Raw genomic sequence first — 25501 nt, forward strand, 5'->3', positions numbered from 1 at the left:
AGCAAATGCTGTTTCAAGACAAATAAAATAATAAAATAATAAAATACAATTCATTTAAAATGAAACAAAATGAAACATTTTATGACATTTATTTTATTATTTTTTTATAATATAGTGTTATAAATCCTGCTGCAGACAAATAAATGAATGAATGAACAAATAAATGAATGAATGAAATAATTAATTCATTAATGAAGGAATGAATTAATCAATTAATGAATGATTTAGTAGTTTAATAAATAAATATGAAATAATACATATTTAAAAGTAATCCTATGGATCTCTAAAAAGAAAAAAAGCCTTTCTGATTCACTAGTTAAATAAATAAATACATACATACATACATAAATACATGAATTTATAAGAAATATTATATATTCAAAAATTAATCCTATGGATCTCCTAGAAGAAAAAAATTGCTGCATTAATATGAAACTTAAGCAAACACATTTTCACAGATAAAAAGAGTGACAGAGATTGCAGAAGATGCATCCTTACACCTAAATATTAACATTAAAATCTATAAAATTAAAACAATTAGGTTTTAAACAAAATAATAGAATTATTTCATTAATATTCGTTTATAATATCGTTTTCTGTAAGTTGCAAGTTTTGTAAATCCTGTTGCAGAACAAAAAATATATATATATATATATAACATTTTTGAGATGGATTTATTTTAAGGATATGTAAGAAAAAATGCTGGATCAGTAGAATTCTTGGACAAACACATATTAAATAAATAAATAAAAAAGAAAGTAGCAAATTGTGAGAGAGACTTCCTTTTATCTAAACAGGGCCATGAAATTCCGAGAAAATATTACTCCTTGTCATTCTGAGCCCTTTTTTCCGGCAACTTATGCATCAAGCAGACTACTTATAAAAATTACAATATCTGCTCAGAAAAAATTACTTACACAATCTCTGACCTGTGCAACAATGCTAGGGTGCTGTGCACAATAAGCAATAGCAATCCTGACACCACTTTCAGTATATTTAGTCAGAATTTTTTAAATAATAATTTGGAAGAAATCCAGAAGGACTGGGGTTTTACAAGAGCATTTCAATATAACAAAAGTACATTATTCAAATACAACAAGCAAAGCTCTCATAAAAAAATCATTCACTGTAGTAATTCCTACTTATCCAGTTGCTTCTCATTTAATTCTAAGAGGATTTATTATCTGATCCCATCAGGACTTATTCCAAATTTTGACAGAATTCCAATCGGAATCGTTACACATTCATTTAGGATCTTAACCGTAGATTAGAGCCTCGGTAGAGTTCCTGAATCATCTCTTATGAGGTTTGAACCTACAGTCTTTCATTTGACATCCCAGATCTCTAACCAACCCTCTCTCTCTTTCATCTTTCCGTTGGCTTCATTTTGCCATCTTTGCTTGCCTCTGAAGTTGGGTTGAACTCTGTGATTTTATGCTCCTTTGAGGTTTCAGGGCTGTGCAATCTGCCTCGTGGAGGGAGTCCGAGCCTCCACCGGCTGGATCGCATTTTGATCATTAAGATCAGAATTAGCCGTCTGACTTTCACACTTCAACCGTGTTAAGCCGTTTAGAAAGGCAGATACACTGGGATGTGCCACGACTACTGATGCGCCCCAAAACCAGCTATTTCCGCATCCATTAAGAGCCACTTTCACGCCTTAATTTGCACAAATCAAACAAAATAGGGAACCGCAGCGCTTATTAGACTTGTGTTCTTCATCCACCACGTGCTGGCCTTTCATTTGACCACTGAAAGTCTAATCAGAAGCACATTCTGCTCTCACGTTTCAATCCAAGACAGTGGATTAACCGGTTTGAGGTCCTCCATGGGTAATTAACCCAATTTTACCTGTCTGTATCTCCCTGTAGCTTATCAGGAATTGTGCTGAAATTAAAACAGATTCTATTAGCGGCTTCACTGCCATCAAATAAACACCCTGACAGTACGGATCTGATAGGATCAGCATTGTGGGAACACTGCCTGGAAGATTTTATCTGCTATGGAACTGAATAACAAGAAATAAATCCTAGAGTATGAGCAATGTACTGTTGATTACTAATGTCATCTTGACCTGAAAGTACTGTCAGCGCTCACTTGAAAGATTAAGAATGAAAGATCTACTTCCTGTGTGAGGTGGCCCCCTTGCGGTGGCAGTTTAAATCACCAGCCTGGACACCCAAACAACTGAATCAACATAAACGACTGAATGATTTGATATTTTGAAAGTACTTCAAAAAAAAAAACAAAACTTTAATTCTTGCATTGAAATTGTTAACTAGAGTTAGCATATTGGCAGACAATATATAATAATGGTAAACTACCAATTATTTGCTATTTTTTAATTTAGAGTTTATAAAATATACATATTATTAAAAAGTTTTTATTGTTTGTTTGTTTGTCTGCAGCACAAATGGTGCAGGACAAAATAAGATAAGATTAAAAACATTAAATATATCAATAAATAAATAATTTAATTAATGAATTAATTAATACAAATGCCACTAACTATTCCCATTTAGTTAGCAGCAAGACCAGTGTTAGGCTTTTTAGACCCATTTACTTACTGTATATTCTGGCAAAAAAATAAAATAATAAAAAATTAAATTAGAACATAAAAAACAAAATGTAAAATAAGCTTATGCAAAATATATATGTATTATTATTAATAATATTATTATTATTATTATTATATACAATCAATCAAATAAAATAAGATTTTGCAAAATCTTAATATTAAAACAACAATGATAACAACAACAACAACAACAACAACAATTATTATTATTTTATTATGATTATTTTTACTGCAGGACAATCAATCCACCAGTCAATGCAATTTATTAATTAGCTAGAACACCAGTTTTATACTTTTAAAACCGATTTACTTATGTTATTATTGTAGTCAAAACAATAAAATAAAATAAAAGAAATACCATAAAATATAAAATAAGCTTATGCAAAATATAAATTCATAATTATTATTATTATTATTATTGGAGGATAATCAATCAAATCAATAAACGCAATTAATTAGCCAGCTAGAAGACCAGTTTTAGTTTTTGTTTTGTTTTAAAAAGTTTTTTAGTTTTAGGCTTTTAAAACCCATTTACTTGCGTTATCATTATATCGGTCAGGCAAAAATAAAATAAAATAAAATAATATTTTATAATAATATATTTTATAAAATAATTATTAGCAATAAAATAAAATAAAAATACCACAAAATATAAAATAAGCTTATGCAAAATATAAATTAATTATTATTATGAATTAAAATATAAAATAAACAAAATAACAATAAAGAAAACAACAAAAATAAAAAAAAAAAAAAACATTTACCATTGGCATCCAGTAAGGTAGAAGACCATTTTTAGGCTTTTAAAACCCCATTTACCTACCTTATCATTTAGTCAGACAGAATGACTTTCTTTTAGAAGCGGACTGTAATAAATCACTCTTATCTGTGTATGTACTGGAAGTGGCTGTGGTGGAGAGGTTGAGCCATTCAGGTAACCATGGCACAGTTGAGATTATACCCCTCGAGTCCAGAGAACCCTAGAGAGAACAGGCTATGTTCTTATTTGTGGATATTGCTGCTCCTAACCTCACCCATTCTTGTATGTCAGACACATATCACCTCAGGAAAAGGGTGCTGGTCTGTTGAAGAGAGCTGTTTTATAGACCTGAAAGAAACAAAAATCGAAGATTCAGTGATAGTAGGTAAGTAAATATTTTCTTTTGCTTCCTTTCAGCATTCAAACACCAATGTGATTTACAACATTAAATTATAGATTTATAATCTTTAAGTCAGTCAGTTCTGAGGTTTGATATCTTGTCATCTAATGCAGACGCATTCATTGTTAAATGTGAAATTGCTTTTCATGCCCAATATATCCATGTGTGTATTTAAACAATCACTCATTTGTTTCTCATTATCTTCTCTGTAGGAGCTTCTCACATCATGGATGGATGGAAAACCACAGGGAAGACCATCAGGCCACAGCTGGTGGTGAAGATTGTTGGTGGGAAACAAATTAAGTATTTTGCTGACAGGACAGAAAGGTAATTTTTTTTAGCTTTATTATATAAAAAAATGTAAATGTAAAATTATACACAGGTGAAAACGTACATAAAAAAAAATCTAAATATATTTTTAAATGATGTAGAATTTATTTATTTTTTATTTATAATTCTTAAATTAGAGCTTAGGTCAAATTTAAATATTACTTACTTTTTTTAGCTTTATTATTAAAAAAAATGTAAATGTAAAACTATACACAGGTGAAAATGTATTAAAAAAACAATACAAATATACTTTTAAATGATGTAGAATTTATTTATTTTTAATTTATAATTCTTAAATTAGAACTTAGGTAAAATTTAAATATTACTTTAAAATATATATTGTTTTTTATTACTTATTATTGTCCACAGCACAATTGGTGCAGGAAAAAATGAAATAAAATGTATTTATTGTTTGTTTGTTCACAGCACAAATGGTGTAGAGCAAAATGAAACTTAAAAACAAACAAACAAATAAGCCATTAACATTCCCATTTAGTTAGCTACAAGACCAGTTTTAGACTTTTAAAACCCATTTACTTATATAGTCAGGCAAAAAAATAATAAAATGCCATGAAATAAAATCTAAAATGAGCTAAAATAGCAGTAATAATAATAATATAATATTCTGCAAAATATTCAAAATTTAAAAAAATGGTAAAAATATAAAATAAACAAAAACAGCAAAAAGAAAATGAAATGATAAAAGAAAAAAAAAATGATAGAAAAAATACCAGGAAATAAAATGTAAAATAAGCTTATGCAAAATATAAAAATAAAATAAAATGCCATTTACCATTGCCATTATATTCAACATTATATATTTAATATTAACAATAACACAAATACATTTAATATTATGTATATAGTCCTACAGATCATCTTGAGGTAACAAACTGCTCGGAGGACAGACGCAGTCCACCTAACAGAGTCATGGACAGAGATTTAAGCAGAAAATCACCTTCTTATGACCTGGAGCATACAAGACCAGATGAGCAAACAGAAAACCTGCTACATGCCCTCAGACAGGTAAAACTCAACTACAGCATTAACTACATCGAACGTTCAACATAACATCCAACTCGCAATCTTACAGTAATTTTGCAACCATTGACTTGTGTTTATTTTAGCGATGTGTGACTGCATTAGCCAACTGATGACTTTTGAGGTCAAATGACTGCACTGTCCATAGTACTGAAACCTGGTTCTTACCTATCAAAATAATAATGCTGTTAAGGCTTCTGAAATCCACTTTTCATTGTTTACTAGAAGCAATAAATGTGCTATATAGAATGAAGCTCGTGCAGAAGATGCTAATTGTTTGGTAATGATCCAGGTTCCGGACAGACAGTGTGTGACGGCACCATGTGGGGATCGATCACGGTCCTACATACATCTGAAGTCTACAACCAACATTGGTTACACAAAACAAATCATGCAAAATCTCCATATTATGGAGGAACAGGTAAGATACTATAATGTGCATGCTGTTTTTTGTTTAACCTGTAAGTATATATACACTACTGTTTAAAAGTTTAAGGCTGGAATGTTTTTAAAGCCTCTTATGCTCACCAAAGCTGCATTTATTGGCTTTAGAATCCAGTAAAAACTGCAATATTGTGAAATAATATTACTATTAAGTAACTAATTTATTAATGTGATGCAAAGCTGATTTTTCAGCACCATTACTCCAGTCTTTAGTGTCACATGATCCCTCGAAATTATTCTAATTTGCTGATCAACAAACATTTCTTATTATCACCAAATGATGAAAACAGTTGCCTAATATTTTTGTGGAAACTGTGATGTATTTTCAGGATTCTTTGATGAACAGAAAGCATTTATTTGAAACAGAAATCTTTTCGTAGCATTATAAATATATTTACTGTCACATGCTTGTTGAATGAAAGTATTAATTTCTTTAAAAAAAAAAAAAAAAAAATCATGCTGCCCCCAAACTTCTGAATAGTAGTGCATACTATATAAAAAATAAATTCTCTAAAACTTCACTCCACATGTCAAGACAGAGGAGTGGATTAAATCCAGTCCAGAGTTCTGCCTCCTCTCATCCATCTCAGAGGAACTGCAGGATTTGGAACCACAAACATTCCAGACCATCGAGGAGGAAGTGACATCACTCGATCCGACCCGATCAGGAAACATCCGTCAGTCAGAACTGACATATCTCTTCCTCAAACTGAAACTCCCTCTGAAGCTCACCACACTGGCCTGTATGTTCAAAACCTTCAGTGACGCCACCGACCCAGAGCAGGTACTTTGAGATCATTTATCAAACAGAACCTATGGGAATTACAGCAAATAATATTATTTGAACCATGATACAATTTCAGTGGTATATGCGTTCAGCAAAAATAACAAATAAGAATTATTAAATAAGAAATCTATTAAATCTAATAAATTAAATAAGAAATCTAAACATGCTGAAATAATTAACTGTTCTCTTTTCATATACTAGTTTCATATGACACTATACACCACTGACTGTTTTAATTATTAAACTTTGTTTATAAACCAGTTTTTTTATTTATTTATTTATCATTGTGATATTTTCATGACAATTAAGCATATTGGGATTAAAAATAGATTTAAATTTATTTCTGCAAAATATAAATTCTGCTCTTAATTTTCTTTACATGAGTTGAAACATAAATTTCCATTTTGTAAAAATTATTTTTTTATTTGTTTGTTTGCTTCATTTCATTTCTTTTCATTTAATCATTGTGACATTATTTTCATGTAAAGTAAAAAAAATAAATTGGATTTTCTTGTTGTAAAATTTAATTTCTTCTTCTTTAGATTTTGAGATGAAATATCAATTTTATGTTTTTATGAGACTTACCCGGTTTTACATTTCTTAGAAACTATTTATTTATTTATTCATGTATTTATTTATCGTTGTGATATTTTCATGACAATTAAGCATATTGGTACTGAAAATAGATTTAAAATTATTTCTGCAAAATATACTTTCAGCTCTACTCTTTACATTTTTTTTTGTTTGTTTTTTTTTTTTAGATAAAACATACAAATTTCCATTTTTTAATTTAAATTGTCATTGTGACATTATTTTCATGTGGAGTAAAACACACATTTCATTTTCCTTTTGCAAAATATAATTTCATTTTCTTAAGTTTTTGAGATGAAACAAATGTTTGTTTTTTTTAGATTTACCTGGTTTTCCATTTTTTTTTAATTATTTCATGACAATTAAGAATACTGGTATCAAAATAGATTTATTTTCTTTTTGAGACATACAGATAGACAGATAGATAGCTAGATAACTAGATAGATAGAAATGCTTTTAATATGCAATACTGGAAATGAGCACAAGAGGGCAAAGTTTCACCTGTAACATACTGGTAACACTTTACAATAGAGTTCATTAGTTGACAGTAGTTAAATACCTCAGTTCACATGAACTAAGAATGAACAATACTTCTACATTTATTAATCTCAGTTAATGTTAATTTCAGCATTTACTCATGCATTAGCCTATTAAAATCAAAAGCAGGGTTTGCTAACACAGTGAACTAACATGAACATACAAAGTATGTACAAAGTTTATTAACAAAGATTAATAAATAGTGTACTGAATGTATTGTTCATTGTTCATTCATGTTAGTTAATACATTAATCATGTCAACAAATTACACCTTATTGTAACTTGTTACCCATATATTCTTACTTGATTAAAGAAATAAATTAGATTTTGCTTTTGCAAAATATAACTTTTTTTCTTAAGATTTTGAGATTTGCGTGATTTTTTCATTTTTTAAAAACTATTTTTAACTGCTTTTATATAAACATGACACACATTTCCATACATTTACTGATTCTCTACATTAAATGTAAACATTAAAAGGTCAGTTTATACTCCTTCAAATTGTAGTTAGAGTGTTTTGACGCATATATGGTTTTCTGTGGGAATTATTTTCAATAAAGTGTGTGTAAGCATATTTGGCAGTAAAGCTCTTTTTGATTCTGATCCTAAAGTTTGGCATTTTTTATTTTTTTAATGTGAAATGATTTTATGTTTGATCATGTTCAGTGCATTTTACTCAACATGCTGCTCTGCAGGTGCACTATGATGACTTGCTGCAGTTCATGCAGAAAGCTATACAAGAAGAGAAACAGCAAAGTGTTCAGGTCTATCAATGAGCCTGTCAAAACTACTCAGAATATTTTCAGAAAATAGAAAAACACATTTTGATGGATGTTTTTAAACACGATTCTCTCAGGCAGAGATCTGGGATGCGTCAGTGTCCAGTACTGACCTGGAATCAGTGAGCGACAGGAGCGATGTGAATGCAGAACAAAGAGAAACATGGTTTCAGAGGTTCCAGAAGATGGAGATGGCCTTACAGATGTGTGACACCAAAAACACAGGTATAAAACCATCCTACAGCCTGTCTGAAGCACAACACTGGGACTCCTAGGAAAACCATGATAATGTACAATGAAAGTATATTTTCAACACTGTTTTAGGTTATGTGGATAGAGACCAAGCCAAACGCCTGATACAAAACTACAGCCTCATCTTTGATCTGAATCTGAGTCCGCATAAGGTCAGCGAGGTCACGCGTAACACTCAGCAAGAGGGCAAAGTTCACCTTGCATCAGCTCTGCGGCAACTGAAGGAACTACACACTGCTTAACCTTTTTCTCAAACCTTTGCAAATGCTACAGTACTGCAGTCATTTTCAATAAATGCTCTGTCTGGAAACAATAACAATGACCCTGTAGAAAATGCTATTACATTTTTTTTTCAACATGGAAAACTGAGTGAATCTCAACAAGTTATAAAAAAAATAATAATCCTAAAGTAATCAGATTAATAAATAAAAACATACATTTTGTAATTTTGTAATTTTCTTTAAGAAAAGTGTAATTTCTTATTTTCCTTTAGGCTTTGGGGTGAAATGAACCTGGACATTTTTTGTCAGGTTTCAATACATTAACTTCCCTCTCACTTTCTGCAGTTTAACTGGTCAACAATCAACTGTTTTTTCATCAAAAAATTACTTTTGGTGCTCCAGTGTGCGCTAATAGTCATTTCTGGTCCATAATTTCAATAATCAAGCAAGAAATTGGTGCATAAACTGAAATAACAATTCACTTTTGGTGCTCTAATGTGTGTAATAGTCATTTATGGTCTATAACTTCAATATTCAAGCAATAAATTGGTGCAAGAATTAAAAAAAACAGATGCACATCAGATGTGATCTCAAGAATATTGCATTATTTTTGCAATGTTTTGGGCATTGCGGAGTTTGTGGTTTGCAGGAAATGTTTTTTAATATGCAATACTGGAAACGAGCACAAGAGGGCAAAGTTTCACCTGTAACACATACTGGTAACACTGTACAATAAGGTTCATTAGTTAACATTAGTAAAATATATTAGTTCACATGAACTAAGAATGAATACTTCTACAACATTTATTAATCTTAGCTAATATTAATTTCAGCATTTACTCGTGCATTAGCTTATTAAAATCACAAGTAGTGTTTGTTAACACTGTAAACTAACATGAACATACAATAAACAACTGTATTAACTAACATTAACAAAGATTAATAAATAGTGTACTAAATGTATTGTTCATTGTTTATGTTAGTTAATACATCATGTCAACAAATTACACCTTTTTGTAATTTGTTACCCACATATTCTTACTTTCAAATGAAACAAGATGATTAAAGAAATAAATTATCTTAATACATTGAGGAATATTAGTCTTTCTTCACTGAACTTAACGAGACCAAAACATACATTGCTTTATCCATCAAGTGCTGAAAAGGCAAAAAGACTAAACTAAGTTAGACTGAGGTTTTCAGACATCTAAAAAGAGTAAAAAACTGTGTTTGTGTGATAAAGAGCCATATGGCATGCATATTTAAGGTCATTCTTAAATGAGGCCTACGTGACTATAAAAAAAAGTTCTCATTTAAAGCATTTTTTATGGCTATGTATTATTACACTGCTGTTGTCTTAATGCACAGATGGTTGTAACGTTATACTCTCTCAAATTTGACCCGCACGGATTTCCAAATGTGTCTGAAAGACCACTGGGAGTAACACAATTTAACAGTATGGCGAACAGCAGACACAAACAAATCACTATGACGCTGTTAAAGTATAGTATAAATAGATGTATATTAGTATTGTGAACACGAAAGTGGTATGTGACTTACCCACAACACATTTAGAGAAGCATACGCACTTCAACTTAACGTTAAATGTTTGTAGCGAAGCCCTGGCGACCATAACAACCATGCTTACAACATGTACTTCAGATACTCACAGTAATAATTATAATAATGGTAGGTAACTTGCTTTAGTAACGTACTTTTAAAGTTAGAGTTAAAATTGCAGATCGTCTTACCGATCACCTGCTTGTTTCCGCTGGAAAGCACATGCGCATTAAAATGGCCAACCGGAAATCTACTGTTTTTTAGTGATATAAAGGGGGGTAAATGTGATAGAATTTACAATATTGTTGTTGAAATTTGTTAATTAAGGATAACACGCTATCTACCTTCTGAGATTTCTGTCTTTCCCTGTTCAAATAGATTGGATTTGTACTATACTGGGAAATATCTGCCTAGGGCGTTGCAAAAATGGCTGCAGAGCGAAAGCAAAGGCCACAACACTGAATGCCCAGACAATCATTCTGGCATTGTGGACATTTGTGAAAATGCAAAAATCTAATGATGATTTTTGATTATGAACTATTAGACCTCCCCTTCATATTTTAGCTATAAAACTGACACATAATTTGGGGGGACAAATTAGTAGTTTAATTTCACAAATTAATTTCCTTTTGAATACACGTTTAAGCATTTAATAACAACATTAAGAGTTAAACAACGTTTAAAGATTGTATTCTAATTCTAAGAACTCTAAAAACCCCCAAACATATTAATGTGTCGCTGTCAATTTTCACCTACTTAAAATAGCCTATGAGTAAAAAAGTGACAGACTGAGAAAAGGAAGTGTTTACATCCTATTTCATTTGCCACTAGTCAAGAGATTAGTGTAAACTATTGAAGTTCCCTCTCTACAGATGTATTTTTACTGATGTTTTTGCTGAATTTGTCATTTATCTTTTGCATACTGGTCAATTATTGCACTTTGAATGCATACAGACTGTATTGTAATTTGTAGGCAAGTTTTATGCAACAAGTGCCATAGACTGAGCAGTGTCTTGAAAGAGAAAAGCCATTTTTTTGAAAACTGACATAGAAAATGTGACGTCCGTATTCTCTGAACTATTCCTCATGGGACTAAAGGGTTTTTCAGTAGAACGTTTAATTACAGTATGCCATGCCTCAAATAATTCTCAGACTGTCTACCTTGTGAGGAAGTGAGACGATCAGCCCTATGTTATGAAAAATTTCAGTTTGAAGTTCCTAAATTCAGACGTCATTGTGCTGGGATCTGCCGGATTAGATCACTGATTTCAGAGTATTTCTTCTTTTTTTCACGGTATGTCCCTAAATCTACTCAGGCATGTATATTCCAAAACAACTTCCTTGTAACATGGGGATTTCCTCCTGCTGTTTGTTGAATCCAGATATGGGATTTTTTTTTTTTTTTTTTATAGGGGAGAACCCTTTAGCAGGGACGGGATTCACCTGTGGCTGTAAAACCGATGCTACATAATGTTTTGCTCTTCTTTTCTCACTGTGGCGAAATGTGCCAAATCATGCTGGCGTTGTATCAACATTTTGTTTCATGAGCTGTGTTTTGATATTACTTTCTTGTCTTTCACACATGGCTATTGTTCATTCATTTGGTGTTGGTGTCACTGCACTGAGACCAACACTAAATGATTACAAGCAATGGCATGTCTTAGTGCACAGCATTTATCTGTTTTAGTCACACAGTCCATTCATTAAATACAGCTGAACTACAGTTGAGGTCATACGTTTACACACACTATGAAGAATCTGAAAAAAGTTAATTATTTTACCAAAATAGGAGGGATCATACAAACTGCATGTTGTTTTTTTTAGTACTGACCTGAATAAGATATTTCACATAAAAGGTGTTCACATATAGTACACGAGAAAATAATATTTGAATTTATGAAAATGGCCCACTGTTCAAAAGGTTACATACACTTCACTCCCTGAATGATCCACATCTGTTTTTTTGTTTGTTTGTTTGTTTGTGATAATTGTTCATGAGTTCCTTGTTTGTCCTGTTAAACTGCCCGCTTTTCTTCAGTCCCACAAATTTAGTTTTTCAGCATTTCTGTGTATTGGAACCCTTTCCAGCAATGACTGTACGATTTTGAGATCCGTGATATGCAACTATTACAGAAGGTTCAAACGCTCACTGATGCTTCAGAAGGAAACACAATGCATTTTGAATTTGAACTTATTTTGTCTTCTGGAAAACATGTAAGTATCTTCTGTAGATTCTGAAGGGCAGTACTAAGTGAACCAAAAAAAAAACGATATTTAGGCAAAATAAGAAAAATGTACACTTTCATTCTGTTCAAAAGTTTTCATCCCCAGCTTTTAATGCATTGTGTTTCTCTCTGAAGCATCAGTGAGTGTTTGAACCTTCTGTAATAGTTGCATACGATGGATCTCAAAATCATACAGTCATTGTTGGAAAGGGTTCCGAAACACAGAAATGCTGAAAAACGAAAGAATTGGTGGGACCTGAAGGATTTTTCTGAAAAACAGCGGGAAGTTTAACTGTTTAGGACAAACGAGGAACTCATGAACAACTATCACCAAAAAACAAACAAACAAACACAAAGATTACCTTAGTTGTCCTCAGTGTGAGAAGATGGATCTCAAAACCATACAGTCATAGTTGGATAGAGTTCAAATAGACAAAAATGCTGAAAAACCACAGAACTGGTTGAACCTGAAGGATTTTTCTGAAGAATAGTGGGCAGTTTAACTGTTCAGGACAAACAAGGGACTATTGCTAAACAAAAAACAAAAAAAAATATTTTCTCTTGTGGACTATATGTAAATATCTTTTATGCAAAATATCTTATTCGGGTCAGCACTAAATAAAAAAATAACATGCATTTTGTATAATCTCTCTTATTTTGGTAAAATAATTAACAATTTGCAGATTCTGAAAGGTGTATGTAAATTTTTGACCTCAACTGTATGATTTTTGTTTTGCTTATGACGATACTAAGGTGACATTAAACCAGGTATGTAAATACATTAATAAATGTCACTTCCATGTAAGAAGCAAGCGTTGTGTCAGTGGTGGCGTGACTAAATAGTAATAGGCTAGAGTTTATGGTCTGTAGGAAGTGAAAGTCAAGCTGGGAAGTTCTGTCTGGTTGAGTAACACTTGTCATGGATTTAGACTGACAGATAAACCTATTCCATGATATAACCTGGGCCTTTTATAATGATTCATACTGGTGCAAAATAAAACATCGATTTCAACTATTATAAAATCTGGGCGCTACAATATTAACGATTATTCAACTCAATTTTCCGGATGCCTCAAAGAATCCCTCTAAAACGCGAATTAATTCTTTAATCAATTTAGATAATTACGTGTCAAAACTTTACCGGTTTTATCATGACTTAACCTATCGGTAACATTAATACCTCTGTAGAATTTCTACTCTCACTTCTTGGAATTGCATGAGGAAATGGGAAATGGTCACATGTCACATGTGGGCGTGTCTGCAGGAAGAAATCCCCTCACGATTCTGCCAAGCGTCAGTTTAAGTATCTGCAGCCTGCAGTGTCTTATGTGTTTGTGAGGCGTTAACAATCGGTTACAAGGATCCGTTTCTACAGATAATATCATCATGAAAACAGTTTTCATTCTTTGTTTGCTGGTAAGTGATTTGCTTAACGCTTGAGTAACGCTTGGCGCGGAAATGTTTCCTGTGCATGAATGTTCATGGTGGCTGTTTTAAATTGTTTATATTCAATGTAACAATGAATCAGTTCATTTAAAATATTTGTCATGTGAAGCATGTAGAACGTTTAGATCTTCGTCGTTGTTACTGAAAGAATGACTCGTTACTTTCACTTTCGATTTGATTGCGTATGTTTTGGAGAAGAATTTGAAGTGTCTGTGTGCAAGTGACATGAAAACATTTGCATTGTCTGTTGTAAAATAGATATTTAATGCATTAGTGTAAGGTTTGCAGTCTTCTGTGTTAAAAAAAAAAAACAGTCCTTTTGGGTGGGGATCTCAGGGACTTTCCGTTTCGGCTGTGTACGTCGTTTCGGTTTCAAGATTTCCCTATGTTCTGTTTGGGGGTCTAAAGAACCCCATGTGCACTTAAATTGGTCAAAAATATACTTACCATTTCAATACAGCGTTGATCATTAATAGCTAATTTTATGATAACTGCTTATAAAAGGATTTTAACGTACATGTGCTAATAATGATGTTTAGACATTTAAAAAAAAAGAAACCCATTAGTCATATTATTAAACATATTAGTATAGTAGAAAAAGCAGTTTTATTCTTTGTGGAGTGGACCACGTCCTCCTTTATGGGCGCTGATATGTTGACGTCACAAGGCCTTAACCCTTATGTTGTGTTCGGGTCATTTCGACCCATAGAGGATTTTATTTTCCCCGAAAATACTAGTTAATGTTGTCGCATTGGACTAACACTAACACTGAATTTGCTCACACGGTGTATAACAACTTTCCAAAATCTATAACTTTTGTATTTCTTTGGGGATTTTGTTTCCCACTTTGTTAAAATTGATCCCAGGCAAAAATGACCAAACCAGAAAAAAAACTTGAATGCTTGAATGTGTCATTATGCTGTAATATTACCAAATATTGGATTCAATCGTTTTGTCAAAAAGGTGTAATATTGTGAAATATTTTTACTATTTAAAATAATTGCTTTCTTTTTATATATATTTGAAAATGTAATTTATTCCTGTGATCAAAGCTACATTTTCAGCATCATTACTCTTTCTTCAGTGTCACACGATCCTTCAGAAATCATTCTAATATGCTGATTTGCTGTTCAAAAACATTTATTGTTATTATTATTACTATTATCAATATTTAAAACAGTTGTATGCATTTTTCAGGATTTTTTGATGAATAGAAAGATCTAAAAATCAGCATTTATCTGAAATAAAAAGCTTTTGTAACATTATACACTATACCATTCAAAAGCTTGGAGCCAGGGGGGATTATAGAAATTAATACTTTTATTTAGCAAGGATGCTTTAAATTGATCAAAAGTGATGGTAAAGACATTTATAATGTTACAAAAAAATTCTATTTCAGATAAATGCTGTTCTTCTGAACTGTCTATTCATCAAAGAAACCTGAAAAAATTATACTTAGCAGTTTTCGACATAATAATAATTCATGTTTTTTGAGCAGCAAATCAGCATATTGGAATGATTTCTGAAGGATCATGTGACTGTAGTAATGATGCTAAAAATTCAGCTTTGAAATCACAGTAATAAACTACAATTAAAATATATTCAAATAGAAAATAGTAATTTTAAACAGTAAAAATATTTTACGACTTTTCTCTTTTTGCTGGACTTTGGATCAAATAAACGCAGGCTTGGTGAGCAAAAGAGACTTCTTTAAATACATTAAAATTCTTAGTAAAAGGTAAAAAAGTACTATTAAAAGTAATACAAAACCTATGCTAACTGAAACAAAACACAAATTAGGTAAAGGATTTTAAGCACAGCACAATGTATTCATAATGTTCCTTATGCATTTATCTTTGACAGGTCACATTGTTATACCTTGTGTCATGCTGTGAATTGAAAACACATTATATGAAGGATGTTAAATGCTGTAAGAAGTGTGGACCAGGTATGTGGACAAACTGTAATTCAATGTGACGCAATAGAAAATTGGCATAGGTTAGAGGAAGTATCATCACATAGTCTACTTCCCTTATGCAGATATAGTCTTCTCAGCTACAGTACCATTTTGTTTTAATTGTCCAGGCCCTACTTTAACTAGCTGATATTGTTTCACATGTTACCTTGAAATAAACCCATCAATACTATCATGTTTTGCTTAATCTTAGTCCTCTTTTAATATTCGACTCTTAATATATGAGTCCAGTCAGAGCAGGTAGTTACTGTGAGTATGTCACAGGTAAGAGGATGCTGGTGGACGATAACTGCGAGGACCCGCGCTGTCAGGACTGCAAAGATGGAGAATATCAGGACGACTACACAAGCAAAACCAAATGTGAACGCCAGCCCAGCTGTGATACCAGTGAGTTTTCACATGTTAAAGTATTACTGCTGAAATATTAGAAGAAAAAAAATGTATATATAGTTTAGATAAATGTATCAATGATTTTGGACACTTGTTTTAGTAACTTGTTCTCAGGAGATAATTTAAGGTCTCTGAAGCTTACTGTTTTTTCTCTTGCTTTTGTGTTTAATTCAGATTTACATTTTAAACCACATTTTAATCCCAGTACGACCGAAAAAATCAAATGTCAGTGTGAAGATGGATACTACTGTATGAACGATGACGACTGTGACGTTTGTAGAAAACACACAGTTTGCAAGCCAGGACAGAGAGTCATCAAAAAAGGTTTGTTTGAAGTTAGTATGTATGTACAAAACCACTGGTTTATTTTAATTTTGTCCTGAACTGTATCTCCGTACAGTAATAATGTCATGTCCCTTAGAGTCTAGACCATTATTTCTGAAGTGATTTAGAGGTTTTATAGTAAAATATATTTTTTAAATGAAATATGGTTCAATCCTCATTTCTCTGTATTTTTTTCGCAGGTTCACCGGTTAGTGATACTGTGTGTGAGGCATGTAAAAATGGAACATTCTCCACCCATGATTCAGCGGACACTTGCCAGACATGGACAATGTATGAAAAATCTTTTGTGTCCTTTTTTTATGCCAGTGCTGTTGTCATATGCTAGTGTTATTTGGAGATTAATCTACACAGTAACATGCATGCATTGGATGTTTATTTCTACCTTATTTAACCCTTTAGGATTACTTATACAGGTGTAATGTAAATAAGTCAGGTTGATTAAGTTTAAATTAAATGACTGAAATCATTTGAAACTGTCCCAAACAAAACATGCAATATGGTTTAAAAGTTTGGGATGACTATGATTTTTTTTTAATATTATTATTTTTTAATAGTATACTTTTGTAATAATTATTATTATCAAAGTATAATTTTTATTAGTTTTAATTAGTTTTATTAGTATTATTGGTATTCTGTTTAATTAATACTTTTTCAGCAAGGATGCATTAAATTGACCAAAAGTGTCAGACATTTGTAATGTTATAAAAGATTTGTTTTAGACCAATGCTGTTTTTTACTTTCTATTCATTAAAGGGATAGTTTACTCAAAAAATAACTCACCCTTAAGCCAGATGCATATTACGTTCTCCTTTCAGACGAATAAAATCTGCGTTATTTAAAAAAAAAAAAATTCTTGTCTCTTCCAAGCTTTATAATGGCAGTTAAGATATTGAAGTCCAATAAAGTGCATACATCCATCATTAAAAAAAAATGTTCCACATGGCCTTGATAAAGATGTTCTGAAGTGAATCGATGTGACAAGAACATTTAAAATTGTAAATATGGATATTTTTCTTACACAAACACATTGTTTCACTTCAGAAGGCCTTTATTAACCCGTGGAGTCGTGTGGAGCGATTTTTATGATGGGTGGATGCACTTTTGGGCTTCAAAATCTCAACACCCATTCACTGCCATTATAAAGCTTGAAATAGCCAGGACATTTAATATAACTTTGATTGTATTAGTCTAAAAGAAGAAAGTTATATACACCTAGGATGGCTTGAGATACACTTACAAATACACTTAGGATGGTGAGTAAATCATGGGGTAATTTCATTTTTGGGTGAACTGTCTCTTTAAAGAATCCTGAAAAAATGGTTTCCACAAATATTAAGCAGCAAAAACTTATTTCCACACTGAAGACTGGATTAATGATGATAAAAATTCAGCTTTGCATCACAGGAATAAATGACATTTTAAAATATATTCAAATAGCAATCAGCTATTTCAAATTGTAATAATATTTCACAATATTACTGTCATTATCGTATTTTTGATCAAACAAATGCAGCCTTGGTGAGCATCAGAAACTTCTTTCAAAAACAATAAAAATTCTTACCAACCTCTTGAACAGTATTTTTTTTGTTTATTATTTTAATTTGACCGTCAGATTTATGGTCTTATGTCACAAAATAAATAATAAATATTTGTTTTATTTACTGTCTGTTTAAATTTGTTTTTTTTTGTTTTGTTTTGTTTTTTTCCTGTGTCTAGATGTGATTACGGATATGATAAAAATGCCCCTGGCAGTTCAACCTCAGACCGGATCTGCTGTGAGTATTCTCTAAAATGTGATCTTGTTTTTAGTGACACCAGCCTTTATCTAAAATCGATACGACTGTTTAATTGTGAATAGAACTGACACTGCTGTTAATTTGTTAGTTCCTAAAAAAGTCCATGTGGGCGTTGAAAGTACAGTAGTGAAACTTTAGAGAAGTGTGGGTGGAGTCCAGTTCCTGTATGCCTGAACTGGTGTGATCACTTCACCAGAATCAGAAAACCATGCTTATTTAAAACAAGACTGTGACGTGTGTGCATTGCAATTCAAAATAAAATGTTTTACAATGCTGTCAGTGGTAATGATTTGATTAGCAACGCTGTTAGACATGTAGTAGATTGACATCTGAGTTTATTGTGTTTTTTCTTTGTCACATTTCAGTGGATGGTACACCTGCTCACAGATTTCTCATTGGAGGGATAGTTGCAGCTGTGTTCATCATCATACTTGGAGCTGTAGCAGTTTGCATCGTAAAAAGTACTAATAAATTACTACATTTATCTACAATATGATTCCTAAAAGAATAGTCCACACAAAAATAAAAGTTCAAAAAAGTTGTTCCAAACCTGTATGAATTTCTTCAACTGAATAAAAAAAAAACTCTTTCTGGTCCTCACTGACTTCCATAGTATTTTTCTCCATACTATGAAAGTCAATGGGAACCGTCAACTGTTTGGTTCCATGTTCCATAGAAGAAAGAAACACAAAGGTTTGGAACTTGAAAACTTTTTAAGTGAACTATCCTTTTAAGATATATCACATTATAGCTTTGATTAATCATAAGAGTTTATTAATAATTTTTCTCTCCTAATTTTTTCTAGGATATAAATGGTGGACAGAGGTAAATGTCTACATGCAACATAATGTAAAAACAACACTGTCTTTCTGTGAAATAGTCATTTTCATGTGTTAAGATTAATAATAATCATTCTTTTGTTTTTAGCTCCCCAAACAAGCTGAAAAGATAACAGGCTTAGGTATAAGAAGATTGCATGAAGACACAGATGTTGAGAAAGCACACCATCCATTAAGACAACAACAGCCTGAGGAGGACTATGATGACAGCACACCTGTGAGCCCTACACCGAGTAACATGACTGACAATGGACACCCTGTACAACAAGAGCATGGCAAAGAGTCTGTCAGTTCACATCCTGAAACAAATTCATCTTTGTAGACTATACACAAATAGCTGTGCTCCATCACGTTACATCTGTCAACATAGAGCATTACATGATAAAGCAGTGCTTACTCTGAATGTCCTCAAACATGTATGTATTGTAGACAATCATAAAAGTGTTCTATATAATGACTGAAACATCAGCTCCACAGCATGAGCTTTGTGTTTTTAAACATACACAAATGTATGCTGTCATTGTTACAAAATGCTGCTGTGAGCTCATTATTCATTCCCAAAATGATATTTAGCGAGGGAGACTTTATGAGCTTGCATGCCTCCATGCACTCATTTTACTGACACTAATGCTGTCTTATTCTAAAAGAGCGAGGAAGAAGTAAAGCACTTGGAAAGCTCCTGAGGAGATTTTCCTCACATCAGCTGTAGTCTCACAACACCAGTGTGATGTAGAAAGGCTGCACTAAATGAACGCACATGCATCCATCCAAATTTTAAAGAATGGTACTTTATATTTAGGATACTTTGTGGGTTACACAGGTCATGTGTTACATAATGATTGTGCATTTTAAAAATTTGAACAAGTTTAAACATTCACTGAATGTTCAGTAATTGGCATTTTCACCTAATCGTAATGACAGAAAAAACATTCTTAGAACATTAAATGTTTAACTTGGATGTATAAATGTAAATAGAATCATTAATGTTTTGTTCACAAAATCGTGTATTGTTTTTTAATGTTTTGCCTTTGTACATTTATTTGCTATTAGAACAAAAGTTAAACTTACAATGCCAGTCAAACGTTTTTGGACACTAAGATTTTTTGTTTTTTTAAACAAGTCTCTTCTGCTCATCAAGCCTGCATTTATTTGATTCAAAGTACAGCAAAACATACATTTTTTACTATTTGTTTTCTATTAGAATATATTTTAAAATGTAATTTATTCCTGTCATTTTAAAGCTGAATTTTTAGCATCATTACTCCAGTAAATTGATGCATCAGAAATCATTCTAATATTTTGATTTGCGGCTCAAAAAACATGTATTATTAGTAGTAGTAGAATTTTTTTAGTTTTTTTTTGTTTGTTTGTTTTTTTTTTTTTTTTGATGAATAGAAAGTTCAGAAGAACGGCATTTATCTGAAATCTTTTGTAACATTATAAATGTTGTAATTATCACTTTTGATCAATTTAAAGCATCCTTGCTAAATAAAAGTATTAATTTCTATAACCCCACACACACGCGAACACACACACTCCAAGCGTGTATAATGTTACAAAAGTTATTTAAATATTGATAATAATAAATGTTCTTGAACAGCAAATCAGCATATTAGAATGATTTCTGAAGAATCATGTGACACTGACACTGGAGTAATGATGCTGAAAATTTAGCTTTGATCACAGGAATAAATTACATTTTAAAATATATTCAAATAGAAAACAGTTATTTTAAATAGTAAAAATATTTCACAATATTACTGCTTTTTCTAACAAAAGAGAAAAAAAAAAAAAAAAATCTTACTGCCCAAAAACATTTGACTGGTAGTTTAAATGTTGTGATATCCGTGTTCCATTGCATTTTGAAGTGTAAATAGTTTCATTGTACATCAATTGTTATTGTTCATTGGGATTGTTCTGTTTTATTTTGAGTTTAGTGGGGAAAAAACTCACGTTACATGTTTAAAAAAAAACATGATTTTCAGTACATATTAAAACAATCTTAAATCTCCATAAGTATTTACTCATCTTCCACTGTAAGATACTCACTCACTGCTGTGCTGTGTTGAGGTGTGAAATGTCCACAAAAAAACTATTGACAAATGAATTACTCATACATTGTGGGATACTCTGACTGTCCACAAGAGGTTGCCATTTCCATATTTGATGTATTTTGGCATAACCATTCTATCTCAGTTTTGACTTACAGTAAAATCACATTTCCCAATAATTTCCTGAAATCTCTTTATTTTTTAGAAAAAGAAAAAAATGTATTGGTGTGTAGATTTTTGAGTCCTACAAGTCTAATTTTTGTATATAGCTAAACAAACACATACAAGTAGCTTGTTGAACTATAAATAAGGCTGTAGTATCCAAAGCGTATGACCATATGCTTGAATCGGGAAGCCCATTGATGGCCGATTTAGGCATTGTATCTCACGCCATTGTTCAACGCCTCAATCCTTATCTCAATATCACAGCCTTTTGCCTGTCATGTTTAGACTGGGATTACACATCATTTGGGCCACTGAAAGGGGGGCATGGAGGAGATTGTTGTGCCCAGTGGTGTGTTAGCTGTGAATATGTGCTCGGGGGGCGGGTGGGAGGTGCTCCTTTTTTGTACCCAGGGGTTTTCTCATTATCCTTGGATTAACAGGCCACAGGCCTTTGAATTTACATGGAGGCCATGGTGATTGGCAAGGAAGAGTTTTCCTTTTATCATTCCCTCTGCAGAGGGGAGGCCGCAAAAACAGAATATTGTCCCAAGGCCTAATCCCATTGGCGTGTTTGTGTCAGAGAGATTTATAAAAGAAAGCAAAGGAGGCAAGATTTGTGATGCATCATTCCTTGATGGATCATTTTACTTGACATTTGAGTGTTTTGATCATTTTCTGATGCAAGTTCTCCCAGCAGCAATAAAAAGTTGTATTGTCGGTGACATATGCACAGAAAATTTTAATTGCAAGTACCATTTATTTTATTTTACTTTTTGAACTTTCTTTTATTTTATATTGAATTGTAAGTACCACATTTATTCATTTTACTACTACTACTTTTAGACTTTTTGTTTTTAGCCTATTTATTGATTTAAACTTGTGGACTTGTTTTTTTTTTATGCTATACAGTAGGCCTATTCTATACACTTCAAGTTGACTTTTATTACTTTTAGGTTTAACTTCTTGCACTTGACTTTTTCTGTCAGTATACCATTTATTTTCTCACTTTGTTCATGTTTGATCCCCTAGCACCTACATTTAAGCACTAAGTGGGGGTAAAGGTAGAAGCCTCTGGCTCTTTTCGTCTGTCAAGTCGTGACTAAACAGGAGAATAATCTTAATTATCACCCTTTAAGACGGAACAATTCATGTCCTTAATCCGCGCTGCTTTGAATTGTTTTAACAGATCAGAGCCAGATATGCAAATCCCTTAATAGTAGTGTCCTCACTGATAACATGAAGCCTAAATCCATCCTTGAAGTAAAACGCTTTGAACGCGTCTTGATCTGCCTCCAAAATCGGAGAATTATTCTCGGACGACGTCAAATATCGTTTATAAAAGTTCAATTGTGAACACGTACTTTTTAAGGTTTCAGAGAGTGATCATGGATAAATGTGTGACTATAAAACTGAGTTCTCTGATAGGAAGAGATGCGTTAGAACGCTTTGTTAAATAGCCAATATTCCAATAGAAAGATTTATTTAATCCAATTATTGACAAATTTGATTACCTATGAAGCTTTATGTATTTTATAAGTTTAGTTTTGTTCCAGTTTTGATTGGATAAACCGCATCTAAAGCCAGTAGGCCTGTACAGTTTGCTTAAACAGCATAACGACCTATATATTGGCCTGTTATTATTATATGTTTTTTATTTCGATTATTACATTTAATAATGTTCCTATTTGTTAAACAGTGGTCCGTTTAATTATTTTGCTGTTGTGCCCATTTTAAAAAAATCTTATTGCGGGTAGGAACACTTGCGCGGGTTAATTTCACTGAAATGGGAAGCTTTTCGTGACTATTTCTTTAATTAATGGGTCTTTAGGACTTCGAGAAACTATAGCATTACAACTAGAAACTGAAAGTAGTAGTGTAACTGAAACCAAAACAATGCAACTTGCATTTAAATAACTTTAAAATCATTACAATTGACCAGGACCAAAACGTTTACATTTTTCAACGTTTTATTTTAGCAAAAATAAGTCAGCAGGTAAATGCATTTATAATTTAAACAAAATAAAATGTACAATATTTACACAACACGCATCCTTTGGTTTTTAAACCAGGCATTGGATTAAATCTTGTATGCAAACGTCCACAACAAAACGTTCCCAATGGTTTTCAAAGTGCAAAATTCAGTCTGTGGTGTCTTGGATGAACAGTTTCATTGACTTTGTTTGAGAAGGTCATGTGTGGAGAGGTTTACAGGTGAGTATGAGTCTCTTGAAGGCCATCCAGCCCACCACTTGCCAAAGTCTGGACTGTGATGTTTCAGTTCGCTGGGTTTCTTTACAATATCAGAGGTCGCGGTTTCCGCGAGAGACCAGATTTTAGGTTTCTGGACTTCGACGTTTTGTTTACACACTTCTTTTCTGGTCTCACACGACGTGTCAGACTTGTCACTTTCTTTTTGCTGCTCAAGTCCTTCTGCTAAACGGTCCTCGACCGACTTTGACACCGCGACATCATCCTCCTCCTCATCAACTGTTTGAGGATCGATTTCATCTTCATCCTCCGTGACTTTCCTCAAAGATTCCTCCTCTTCACTCTCAGCCTCTTCTTCCTCGTCCTCCTCGTCGGACTTTCCTTTAGAGGCCCAACTGACCCGGTTCTCCTTCTTCAGGCGGCGCCGAGCGTTTGCAAACCACGTCGACACCTGCGTGAGGCTCATCTTGGTGACGATGGCCAGCATGATCTTCTCGCCTTTGGTGGGATATGGGTTCTTCAGGTGCTCGCTCAGCCAGGCCTTCAAAGCGCTGGTGCTCTCTCTGGTGGCCACTTTGGTGACCCTACTCGGGTCATCAGCCGGCATGGGACGGTAAGGAGTGTAATAGGGTCCTCCACGTCCGAGGAGAGCTTGGTGATACGGTGATGCAGCTTTGAGGTCATAAGAATTGCTCTGAAAGTAAGCAAGAGAGCGTTTTAGAATATGGAAAATATACTTTTTTAAGTATTCATTACAATACGTACAAAATCAAATCTCAAAGTCCTATTTACAATGCACTTGCATAAAATTGCATTTATATTTATGTAACAAACAAATAATTCATAATACTTACAATGTGTGCCATGTGTCCCGGATGAGGATAAGGGATGAAACTGTACCCCGGTATTCCTGAGAAAGGTAAAGGAACCCCAGCCATGCCCACAAGATGTGGCGGTGGCTGTTGCATTCCAGATGGGCAGCCCAATAATTGATATCCAGCGGGCATGTTGATGTTTCTGTCCATGAAGAAGTTTCCAAACCCCGTTGGTGAAGCAGGCATCCTTACTCCCTGAGCTCTGGTGTTTGAATGACACTCCCTCGAGTTCACGGGCGCTCTTTATAGGCGGAGCCGCACCAGTGGGCGGTGCCACGGCGTTTGATTGACAGCTGTGATCCAAAGGCTTTCACTGGGGCTAAATCCCTTCAAAGGAGAATTTCGGTTGTTCCTTTTAACGGCCTCTAAAAGTCTTTAAACTCATGATGCTTATCTCACGCTTATCCGTACTGAAGAGTGGAAAATAGTAGGGCTCCATTTGAAATTGCCATTTTTTGGAGATGCTCCTAAATGGAATTGATGTTTGATTCGTACATCGATCTGAAATACTTTAATACAATTATTAAAACTATGGAAAAAAAGGCTTCATGTAGAACATCTGTTCTAATTTATAGGATAAATATTAGGCCTATTTAAACTTTTTAAAGTCTTGATGATTTGAAGCCAACAATCAAATATTTTATTGGTAGGCCATTTTATTGTTCTCATTTATTGCTTTTTTAATGTTTTTTTTTTTTTTAGAAAATATTTAAACATTTAATTTATATGTAATATATTTTGGTTTTGTTTTATATGCTTTATTTAATCTTGATTGCATGCAACACTTGAAATGAATGAAGCTCAGCCGAGAGAAACGATTGAAAGCCATCGGAACACCTTCAAATGTCGCACATTAACGGCTCAGAATAAACTTTTTTCCATCTTGCTGAGGCTGTTTCATCTTTT

At 32.8% G+C, this 25501-nt stretch overlaps 3 protein-coding genes and 1 long non-coding RNA gene across 4 annotated transcripts; 3 read left to right on the plus strand and 1 right to left on the minus strand.

Annotated features, from left to right (window-relative positions):
- The first annotated feature begins 3633 nt into the window (after positions 1–3633).
- On the plus strand, positions 3634–5084 carry LOC127154724 (uncharacterized). Its single transcript, XR_007825509.1, has 3 exons — positions 3634–3723; positions 3951–4065; positions 4935–5084. It is a non-coding gene; the product is annotated as an uncharacterized LOC127154724 (long non-coding RNA).
- A 308-nt stretch (positions 5085–5392) lies between these two features.
- LOC127154910 (uncharacterized protein C1orf87) lies at positions 5393–8741 on the plus strand. Its single transcript, XM_051096789.1, has 5 exons — positions 5393–5530; positions 6089–6337; positions 8164–8232; positions 8325–8472; positions 8572–8741. The coding sequence occupies exons 1-5, from the start codon at positions 5393–5395 to the stop codon at positions 8739–8741; spliced, it is 774 nt and encodes a 257-aa protein (XP_050952746.1).
- Positions 8742–13780: 5039 nt separating this feature from the next.
- cd40 (CD40 molecule, TNF receptor superfamily member 5) lies at positions 13781–19847 on the plus strand. The gene is made up of 9 exons (XM_051096464.1): positions 13781–13921; positions 15815–15899; positions 16191–16313; positions 16491–16640; positions 16841–16931; positions 18378–18436; positions 18823–18918; positions 19263–19282; positions 19385–19847. Exons 1-9 carry the CDS (start codon positions 13892–13894, stop codon positions 19616–19618), a joined length of 888 nt encoding a protein of 295 aa, XP_050952421.1. The 5' UTR covers positions 13781–13891; the 3' UTR covers positions 19619–19847.
- A 3719-nt stretch (positions 19848–23566) lies between these two features.
- irx7 (iroquois homeobox 7) lies at positions 23567–24788 on the minus strand. The gene is made up of 2 exons (XM_051096463.1): positions 24575–24788; positions 23567–24414 (listed from the first exon to the last, which is right to left on the minus strand). The coding sequence occupies exons 1-2, from the start codon at positions 24779–24781 to the stop codon at positions 23680–23682; spliced, it is 942 nt and encodes a 313-aa protein (XP_050952420.1). The 5' UTR covers positions 24782–24788; the 3' UTR covers positions 23567–23679.
- Positions 24789–25501: the final 713 nt, after the last annotated feature.

This window comes from Labeo rohita, chromosome 23 (genome assembly GCF_022985175.1).
Source record: "Labeo rohita strain BAU-BD-2019 chromosome 23, IGBB_LRoh.1.0, whole genome shotgun sequence".
NCBI classification, from domain to species: Eukaryota; Metazoa; Chordata; class Actinopteri; order Cypriniformes; family Cyprinidae; genus Labeo; species Labeo rohita.

Coding starts and splice junctions, on each gene's coding strand:
- cd40 (XM_051096464.1), top strand. CDS start 13,892: ATGAAAACAGTTTTCATTCTTTGTTTGCTG. Junction 16,314..16,490: donor CCAGCCCAGCTGTGATACCA/GTGAGTTTTCAC, acceptor TGTTTAATTCAG/ATTTACATTTTAAACCACAT. Junction 16,932..18,377: donor ACTTGCCAGACATGGACAAT/GTATGAAAAATC, acceptor TCCTGTGTCTAG/ATGTGATTACGGATATGATA.
- irx7 (XM_051096463.1), bottom strand. CDS start 24,781: ATGCCTGCTTCACCAACGGGGTTTGGAAACTTCTTCATGGACAGAAAC. Junction 24,415..24,574: donor CGGGACACATGGCACACATT/GTAAGTATTATG, acceptor GCTTACTTTCAG/AGCAATTCTTATGACCTCAA.
- LOC127154910 (XM_051096789.1), top strand. CDS start 5,393: ATGATCCAGGTTCCGGACAGACAGTGTGTGACGGCACCATGTGGGGAT. Junction 8,233..8,324: donor AGAAACAGCAAAGTGTTCAG/GTCTATCAATGA, acceptor CGATTCTCTCAG/GCAGAGATCTGGGATGCGTC. Junction 8,473..8,571: donor GTGTGACACCAAAAACACAG/GTATAAAACCAT, acceptor ACACTGTTTTAG/GTTATGTGGATAGAGACCAA.